Genomic DNA, 10,000 nt, shown 5'->3' with positions numbered 1-10,000 from the left:
CTTGGAAAGACACGCAGCCGTAATAATTACTGATGCTAAAAACTTCCTCACAGTTTTTTTAATAATTGTGGTCGGCCGTAGCCGCCACAGTTAAATATAAAAAGACTAGTCGCCACAGCCTGAATTCGTTGTTACTAGATCATATACGATTCAAATGAAAGGATAAATAAAATTTACAAAGTTACAAATGAAGTTTACATGAATTGTGAGGCTGGAAATATACAAACGAACAAGACGAATACTTACAAAACTGTGGTAAAAAAGTTCTAAATATCATCCATCGAGTCCGATGATATCCTGTTCGCAAAAACGACACATCAACTACTTCTGGCAAAAACTATGAATAAATTTACAACTAACAGCTTAACACGTTAAGACAATAAATTTTTCATCCACTCATACGGCGCTACAAGTACCGACACATTTCTCATGGCATTTGGTCGATTTGCGTCGCTCAGATTGCAGAACGAACTTTGTTGGGGCAGAACAATACTTAAGAGAAGTAATGCAAGGTTGGGATATCCCCAGAATTCAGAGTGTCTTGGCAAATGAATTTTCATGCACATTCAAGTGGGAATGGAACGTACCTCGTGCAAGCCATCAGAATGGAGTAGTCGAAAGTCTTATTAAAGCCGTGAGACAAACGTTGGAAGCCACTTCCAAGAAGCAGTCATTCACGGAGGAACAGAGGTGAACACATCTTGCAGAAGTGACATATTTGGTAAACAATCGACCTCTTTATCCCAGTTCAGAATGAATCTGGGAAAGCCCTCCTGTCACTCCAAACGACCTCCTTATTGGCCACCATTTTCCGCCTCCAGCTCCAGAACAAGAAGAGAGAGTGAATCCGTGGCATCTCATGAGAGGCACTGAAAAACGGGTTCAAGAGTTCGGGGACAGCTATTCTTAGAGTTATTTTCATAGAGTTAAGTCATAGAGTTAGAGTTAAGTTTCCAAAATCCTCAGCCAGCATTCATAAAAGCTAACCTTAGGCCTAAGGTTAGCTTTTATGCATGTTTAGGATACTTTCTGTATTTCTGAATTCGGGATTCAGGCCTTCCAAAATCTTGAATTCAGGATTTTGGAAACTTAACTCTAACTCTAATGTCATAACTCTATGAAAATAACTCTATTGCTAGTCAACCTCCAAGAGTTCTGGAAGTGTTGGATAAAATATTCCGCGCCAAATTTATTGCCCAGAAACAAATGGTACAGACCGAGAGAAAACCTCCAAGAGGAGGATTTGGTCTTAGAAATGGAACCAACTCTAAGAAGAACATGGTAGCTTGGACTGGTACTTCTTACGTATCCGGGAGCAGATGGTCTTGTGAGAAAAGCTAGAATTAAAACTGCAACTTCAGTTTATGATCGACCGATTCACAAACTTTGTTTAATTGCTACAGTGCATGCCTTTATTACTTCTCGGCATGATTATTGCTTAATGTATGGACTACCAAATGTAAAATTCTCTAAATTACAGCGTGTGCAAAATGCTGCTGGTAGACTCAATATGGACATACCCAATTTCTCACACATAGCTCCAGCTCTCTAAGAACTTCATGGGCACCCATTGCCTATCGAATTTAAATCAATTTATGGATCAACGCCATCTTATCTTAGTGACTAGATAAAGGTCAAGAACAAGAGCTCATATGCATTACGCTCGAATAATAGCCTGTTATTAGCAGTTCTACAGAAGATAATGCGCCCAACACTTGATGGCAGGTCGACTGACCTACGTGTTGTTACGACTCTTGGAATTTTATTGCAGAAGCAAGTGCCACACTATTTGTAGTTGTTTTAACATCACACTCTTGAATACAAACACAAGCACCAAGAACAAGGTGTTAAAACACCGAACAGAAAATTGTGTTTGAAAACCTAGTAGTTAGGCAACAATAGTCTTTCGGATTCCAGGTAGGCTGACATTTCATCAGAAGCACTTGTTTTCAACATTTGGAACCTCTTTATAGTGGTTAGCTCCCGCATGCAATTTGCCTTACCAAACACTAAAATCTTATCATCGCGGGAAATTCTTACGAGAAGATTTCCATAATTGGACTTGGAGGTCTTCTGGTTGACTATCTATTTTCGTTACTTCCTTGTAAAATTATTTAAGCTTCTCTTGCCCAAAGTTCATTTCCACTATAGAAGACCAAATACTTTCTTGGTCAATTTATGACAGCCGATGACATACATGACCGGTCAGCTTGCCGGTTTTCAAAATGCAGGGGTTTGTCTACAAGCGTTTCCCTCTTGTCTCGCCCATTTTTTTGCGGGGCGAAGACATTAAAATCTTTTATGACCCCCCCCCCCCCCCCCCCCCCCACGGAAAGGCTTGCTACGCAGGCTACTTTTGATCTTGATTGGTTAACAATTGCTCAGCAAGAGCAAACAAGGTTACAAGGCCTTTTATCTCCGAGAACAAATATGTCATATGTAATGAAGTAGGACAAAACTTCTGATTTAGAAATGATACCAATTAAGAGACCTCGAATACTAATCCAAAATAACACAAATTTTTTATAATAATTTCCTCCTTAACGCATTTCATGTTATGCCCATCACTCACTTCTATTTTAAAACGGATTCTTCTCTTTTTTGCCGGGCTTAGTTTTGAAAATCAAATGAATTGACTTTCTAATATGACAACTTACTGCAGCAGGTCTTAGCAGGTTCGACTACAGCCGAAAGGCATTCCGATTTATTCCGAGTAATCCCGAGTCACCACCGATCGAAAAAATATCTCTTCAAAGAGCAAGTTGTATGTAATTGAAACTGCTTTGCATAGCATGAGTCATTTATTCATAAGAAAAAAGATGTAAGTAAACTGAATGAACGACTTACCAGTGTTGGTCCAAACTGATGCTTTTCAAAAACCAAAGTTTTAGTTTCCCCCTTCCCCCCCCCCCCGCCCTCACCCCCGGGGGCTAGCCCCCGGGAATTTGCCTTTTTTTTCTTATGGATGGCAAATTCCCGGGGGCTGGGGCACTTAAGTTGTCAAATGCCCAGCGGTGGGGACGAAAGTAGAGGGCAAATGCCCATCCCCCGGGATCGTTCCAATCAACCATGCAACAAGTTCTATTCGTTACATTATAGATTACTGTCGTTTTCAGCGTTTTAACGCCAGTTTTCATTTTCGTACGTCTGCAATAGATCGCTCTTTTGAGGCCCAATTCACGTTTTCTGAAATTCGAAGCTCGCAATAACATTCTTAACCGTTGCAAACCGATGATAAAAAACATTCAGCCACCAATTCACTGATAACATGGTGGTCTGATGTGAAATATGTTTAATTATACATGTTTATTTATAGTCCTTGATTTCAAATTTGGAAACCTTTTTATATTATTTCCAAAAACCGGTATTTGTATAATATAATGCCATATAGAATGAATAAAATGCGGCCTGTCGCGAAACGTGACAATTTTTACACGCTCACGCTATTTGCTTTGAAATTTGCTTTTTAGATTAACGTACATATTAAAATTCAGAAAACATAACTACGGAAATTCTCCATGTTTTAGATATAAACCACGTGGGTGTGAAAAGCCCGGGGGTGCCCCCGGGATTGGCTAATGCCCGGCCCCTGGGTTGCGATAAATTAGCTACAGCCCTACCCTCGGGACTGACAAGGCGGGAAAGTGCCCCGCAGTTTCACGGGGGGGCAGGGCCCAGTTGGAATTGACTGATGCATAACTCTAAAAATTTTAACTTCATGTGGTTATCCACTGCCAAGTCTCTCGGTAAAACGTTATCTTGTGGGATATAACTTTCTAATACAGATCATTTATGCCTACTCAAACACCGTGGATTGACAACACGTGACTGTAAATGAAAAAGCTCAAAATACATCACTTACTTACTTTCTCGATGTGCAAGGAAAGAATAGAGGATAGTATAGTTCGATCGAACGACAGACAAATAACTTAATACACCTAGCAAGCTAATATTACGAAATACCTTGCAATGTTCCTCTTTAAAACCTTCTGAGCAGGAATAATGAATCCGGCTGAAAAAAATAAGGTTAAATGATACTCGTGGATCATTTGGGTGCGTCATTCGCATCTGTCCATGAGTGACGGTGATCACTTCAGAAAATAAACTTATAAGGAATTCTGACCGTCATAGTCACTAACTTAATCCAAACTGAGTAAAGAGAAAAACAACAAAAAGTAACTCAAAAGTCATCAGAACTGGTTTATCACACCTAAATTACCTGTTCGTGTTGTTAAGAAATAAGTAACAGTGAGAAACTTACCAGAATGGATGCTAATCGATGCGAGGTCCTCGACGACAATGGGGGGTTGGGATTTTCGGTTTTGGCCATTTTTTAGGCCGGTTTTTCGGTTTTTGCGCATGTTACGGTTTCGGGTTTTTCCTTATCTTAGCATTTGGTTTTTGGATTTCGGCCAAAATACAAGCAGTTTTTTGGATTTGGTATCCAACCCGGTTTTCGGTTTTGCCTGTTTGGTTTCTGGTTTCGTCAACCGCGAGCGCGTGCGAAATTAACACAGTTTAGTCCGTATCCTTCAGGTGCCACTAATGTATCAGATTGATTAAGGTTTTGGAAATCCGGGTCTGTAAACTTTCGGTTTTAAGCAGTTTTTCGGTTTCTGCTAGACCCTAATGCCCCCCCCCCCCCCTCCTCAAGTAATGGTTTCGTTCGGCGAGGTTCAAAGTTGTAAAGAGAACACATACATTATACGAGGCTCTGGTCTTGCTTAGCTTTATGTAAGACTTAAAGCGAGAAGACATTAAGGGTTTGTTATGGCTAAAACTGATTGAATGCATTCTTAATCGTCATTTGCTTTGTGACACCCTCAATTTTGAATCTAAGCGGACTTAAAAACTAAAACTTTCTCTGTTCACGAACAATTGAAGATACATCATTACTTACTTTCTCGACGTGAAAGGAAAGAATGGAGGGCAGTATATAGTTCGAACACACAAGAAAGAAACAATTTATTACACCCTTCAAGGTAATGTTGCTCACTATACCTTGCAACGACAGACAAATAACTTATTACACCCATCAAGCTAATATTACTAAATAGGTCTAAATACCTTGCAACTTTCCTCTTTAAAACCTTTTGAGAAGTAATAATGAATCCGGCTGAGAAAAAATTAAGGGATAAATAATACTGGTGCATCATTTGGGTGCGTCATTCGCAACAGATCATGAGTGACGGTGATCACTTTAGAAATTAAACAAATAAGGAATTCCGATATAGTCACTCACTTGATCCAAACTGAGTAAAGAGAAAACAACAAAAAGTAACGCAAAAGTTATCAGAACTGGTTTATTACACATAAATTACTTGCTCGTGTTATTAAGAAATGAGTAACAGTGAGTACTGACTTACCAAAATGGATGCTAATCGATGCGAGGTCCTCGACGCCAAGAAATGGCTCTGCAAAATTTGGTGATTGAATATGGTTATTCATGCATTATCGAATCTTGCACGAAAACTCTTAACTTTCAGAACAAAATCAATTATGCCTAGTATGCAAAAAGAGTAGCACTGGAGAGGAAAGCTAAAAAATTCTCAAGAGAACAGGTCGAGGTGAAATGACTGTTCCATTGCTACGAACAACTCAAGGACGGGGGCGTTGGGATTTTCGGTTTTTCGGTTTTGGCCATTTTTTAGGCCGGTTTTTCGGTTTTTGCACAAGAAAATCGTTGGTTTTTCGGTTTTTGTGCGTGTTACGGTTTCGGGTTTTTCCTTATTTTAGCATTTGGTTTTTGGTTTTTGGCCAAAATACAAGCGGTTTGTTGCATTTGGTATCCAACCCGGTTTTCGGTTTTGCCTGTTTGGTTTCTGGTTTCCTCAAGCGCGAGCGCGTGCGAAATTAACACAGTTTAGTCTGTATCCTTCAGGTGACACTAATGTATCAGATTGATTAAGGTTTCGGAAATCTGGGTCTGTAAACTTTCGGTTTTAATCGAAATTCACTTCGGTTTTTCGATTTTGGGTGAGTTTTTGAGCGGTTTTTCGGTTTCTGCTAGATCCCAATGCCCCCTCCTCAAGTAATGGTTTCATTTGGCGAGGTTCAAAGTTGTAATGAGAACGCAAACATTATACGAGGCTCTGGTCTTGCTTAGCTTTAAGTAAGACTTAAAGCGAGAAGACATTAAGGGTTTGTTATGGCTAAAACTGATTGAACGCATTCTTAATCGTCATTTACCTTGTGACACCCTCAATTTTGAATCTAAACGGATTTAAAAACTAAAACTTTCTCTGTTCACGAACAATTTAAGATACATCATTACTTACTTTCTCGACGTGAAAGGAAAGAATGGAGGGCAGTATATAGTTCGATACAATGAGATACAATGATTTGCTATTAGTCTCTCCCCATACGGGGCTTTTCAGGACTAATTTTACAATACTTTGTGGGGGACTTTAGCCAGACTGCTTGTTACGCAGTTTACAATTAAGTTTAGGGAAGTGAAAGATGCCCCCATCCACACAAGAAAGAAATAATTTATTACACCCCTCAAGCTAATGTTCCTCACTATACCTTGCGACGACAGACAAATAACTTATTACCCCCAGCAAGCTAATATTACTAAATACATTGCAATGCTCCTCTTTAAAACCTTTTGAGCAAGGAGAATGAATCCGGCTGAGAAAAAAAATAAGGAACAAATAATAATGGTGCATCATTTGGGTGCGTCATTCGCAACTGATCATGAATGACGGTGATCACTTTAGAAAATAAACATATAAGGAATTCCGACCGTAATAGTTACTAACTTGATCCAAACCGAGTAAAAAGAAAACAACAAAAAGTAACGCTAAAGTCATCAGAACTGGTCTATCACACATAAATTACTTGCTTGTGTTATTAAGAAATGAGTAACAGTGAGTATTGACTTTCCAAAATGGATGCTAATCGATGCGAGGTCCTCGAAGACAAGAAATGACTCTGCAAAATTTGATGATTTAATTTGGTTATCCATGCATTATCGAATCTTGTACAAAAACTTTTAACTTTCATAACACAAATCATTTATACCTTATATGCAAAAAAGTAGAACTGGAGAGGAAAGCTAAAACGTTCTCAAGAGAACAGATCAAGGTGAAATGACTGTTCCATTGCTCCGAACAACTCAAGGACGGGGGCGTTGGGATTTTCGGTTTTGGCCATTTTTTAGGCCGGTTTTTCGGTTTTTGCACCGAGAAACTTTGGTTTTTCGGTTTTTGAGCGAGTTACGGTTTCGGGTTTTTCTTTGAATTTTAGCATTTGGTTTTTGGTTTTCGGCCAAAATACAAGAGGTTCTTCGGATTTGGTATCCAACGCGGTTTTCGGTTTTGCTTGTTTGGCTTCTGTTTTCCTCAACCGCGAGCGTTTGCGAAATTAACATAGTTTAGTCCGTATCCTTCAGGTGCCACTAATGTATCAGATGGATCAAGGTTTTGGAAATCCGGGTCTGTAAACGTTCGGTTTTAATCGAAATTCACTTCGGTTTTTCGATTTTTGGTAAATTTTTGAGCGGTTTTTCGGTTTCTGCTAGACCCCAATGCCCCCTCCTCAAGTAATGGTTTCATTTGGCGAGGTTCAAAGTTGTAATGAGAACGCAAACATTATACGAGGCTCTGGTCTTGCTTAGCTTTAAGTAAGACTTAAAGCGAGAAGACATTAAGGGTTTGTTATAGCTAAAACTGATTGAATGCATTCTTAATCGTCATTTGCTTTGTGACACCCTCAATTTTGAATCTAAGAGGATTCAAAAACTAAAACCTTCTCCCTTCAGGAACAATTCAAGATATAGAGATTACTTCATGGAAAATGCGCGCGTACGATTTTTATTCGCGAGTTGAGAAAACGAATGAGTGAGCGCAGCGAACGAGTGAGTTTTCTGATAGGAAACAACGAGTGAATAAAAATCGTACAAAGCATTTTCCATGCTGTAATGTCTTTATTTGATAGGTACTGAGGTTTTTTTCGTGGTAGTGTTTTATAGACAAATTTATTTCGCACAAATGGAGTGGGGCGATGAAAGCAATAAACAATGGGTTAAAATCGCCCAACCGACAATTTATTTAATCAACAATTGTGAGGAAAGAAATCCAGTGCACACCAAATAAATCACAGAAAATCTCAACAGGTTTAACGTCCACGATTCTATCCACAAGTACAAGTAAGAAGTAGTAGAAAACCGAACAACAACAAGTCCAAAAACGCTTTCGATACGTCTTTTTTCCTAACCACGAGGTCTGGGAAAAATACTCAAAACGAGGCTACGACAAAACACTTCATATAACAGTCACGAATATTCTCAATGTTTTCGACACAATTATTTCATGAGTGCGTGTTGGCTATAACCAGTCTCATATCCAACAAGCGCGAATGGAATAATTGTTTTATTAAATTCTTTGAACTCCAAAACTTTGGAAATACTTACTTTCTCGATGTGCAAGGAGAGAATGGAGGGCAGTATGTGGTTTGGTCACACAAAAAACAAATAACTTATTACACCCCTCAAGATAATGTCACTTATCACCTTGATATGTTCCTCGAGTCGTTACAAACTCTTAAGCAGAAATAATGAATCTCGCCTTAAATTAATTTATGGATAAGCAGCATTGGTTAATTGTTTGCGTGCGTGCGTCAGTCACAAACTAAGAAAGTTCTGAATGATCGTGATCACTCTAGAAAATAAACAGATATGCATAAAAGGAATGTGTGCCGACATAGTTCCTAACTTTAATCCAAAAAAAAAGAAACAGGAGGTCGTATTACGTACGACTTGAATTTGACGAAAATGGACCTTGTTGACCTTCTCAGAGTAGCTACAAAAGAACAACTTTTCCAATTCAATGGAGCCTTGTATGAACAGACTGATGGTGTGGCCATGGGTTCTCCCCTTGGCCCCTTGCTCGCTAATGTTTTCATGACCTCAATCGAAGAAGACCTCGAACGACAAGGAAAACTCCCTTCGTTCTATCGAAGATATGTAGACGACACCCTGACCATCATGCCGAATATGGCGGCAGCATCTAGCTTTCTAGACACATTAAACCTTGCATATTCATCCGTAAAATTCACCATGGAAACTGAAAGCAATGGTATGTTGCCATTTCTGGGAACTCAGTTACTGAATCGATCTCCCCGGATAGAGACAAAGGTCTACGTAAAACCCACGAATTCAGGTCTCCTTCTGCATTTTCAGAGCAATGTTGACAATCGGTACAAGAATGGCTTGCTGAGAACTATGCTCGATCGAGCACACCGTTTATCTTCTTCTTGGTCACACTTCTCAGACGAATGTGACCGTTTGAAGTCAGTTTTCTCCCGCCTAAAGTACCCGAAACAACTCGTAAATTCCACTATCAAACGCTTTGTTGACTCAAAGGTCTGCGACCAACCGCGACCTTTATCAACAGCCCAAGAGACGGATAACATGGTTCGAGTAGTCTTGCCATTTAAAGACCAAAACTCAGCAGAATTTGTAAAAAAACAACTTAAGGATTTGAGCCTGAAAGTAAACAAAACCATCCAGCCTGTATTTACCAGCAGAAAAATTGAACAGGAACTGAAAGTGAAAGAGGCAAAGCCGCCGATCATAAATCAGCAGTGTGTTGTATATAAATTTCAATGTGGCCTTTGTGATGAAGGTTATGTAGGCTACACACGCGGACATTTACACAATCGTGTAAAGGGACATAAGCAACAGTCCTCGGCTATTGCCAGACACTATAAGAACGCACACGGGTCGATCCCTCGGGACCTGCTTAAACGCTTTGAGGTGCTCAAAAAATGTAAAAACAAATTTGATTGCTTAGTGTTTGAAATGTTATTTATAAGAACACTTAAGCCTAGCCTCAATGTGCAATCGGATTCCATTCGTGCTAAAGTATTCTTATAGCCAATTTCGCACGTGCTTATTATGTTAATTCTTAGCGTCAATCGTTTTTAATACTGTAATTTTAGCATCATAGAACATTTTTACCTTGATAATGGAGTGATGTCTACTCCGAAACGTCGGTTT

At 39.4% G+C, this 10,000-nt stretch overlaps 3 protein-coding genes across 4 annotated transcripts in view; 2 read left to right on the top strand and 1 right to left on the bottom strand.

Moving 5' to 3' along the window:
* LOC137998125 (tetratricopeptide repeat protein 28-like) overlaps positions 1–5,567 on the bottom strand; it is a 61,179-nt gene extending 55,612 nt beyond the window's left edge. Inside the window, exons 1-3 of one of the 2 annotated variants that reach the window (XM_068844554.1) lie at positions 5,367–5,567; positions 5,068–5,116; positions 3,964–4,012 (exon numbers count right to left, since the gene is read on the bottom strand). The gene's annotated coding sequence lies outside the window, so the exon portion shown is untranslated. Of the gene's footprint in view, positions 1–3,963; positions 4,013–4,261; positions 4,320–5,067; positions 5,117–5,366 lie in introns of those variants that run through there. The other variant, XM_068844551.1, reaches the window with a different exon arrangement.
* LOC137996293 (uncharacterized) overlaps positions 1–10,000 on the top strand; it is a 132,646-nt gene that overhangs the window by 68,653 nt on the left and 53,993 nt on the right. The gene's annotated exons all lie outside the window — the stretch shown is intronic.
* Positions 9,069–10,000, top strand: part of LOC137996333 (uncharacterized) — a 988-nt gene continuing 56 nt past the window's right edge. The window contains exon 1 of the mRNA XM_068841734.1: positions 9,069–10,000. This exon is cut by the window's right edge and continues 56 nt beyond it. Coding sequence (XP_068697835.1) covers positions 9,080–9,877 — 798 coding nt within the window. The 5' untranslated portion in view covers positions 9,069–9,079 and the 3' untranslated portion in view covers positions 9,878–10,000.

Source organism: Montipora foliosa, chromosome 3 (genome assembly GCF_036669935.1).
Source record: "Montipora foliosa isolate CH-2021 chromosome 3, ASM3666993v2, whole genome shotgun sequence".
NCBI classification, from domain to species: Eukaryota; Metazoa; Cnidaria; class Anthozoa; order Scleractinia; family Acroporidae; genus Montipora; species Montipora foliosa.
Note: the sequence above shows the minus strand (reverse complement) of the source record. Positions and strands in the feature narration are given on the sequence as shown.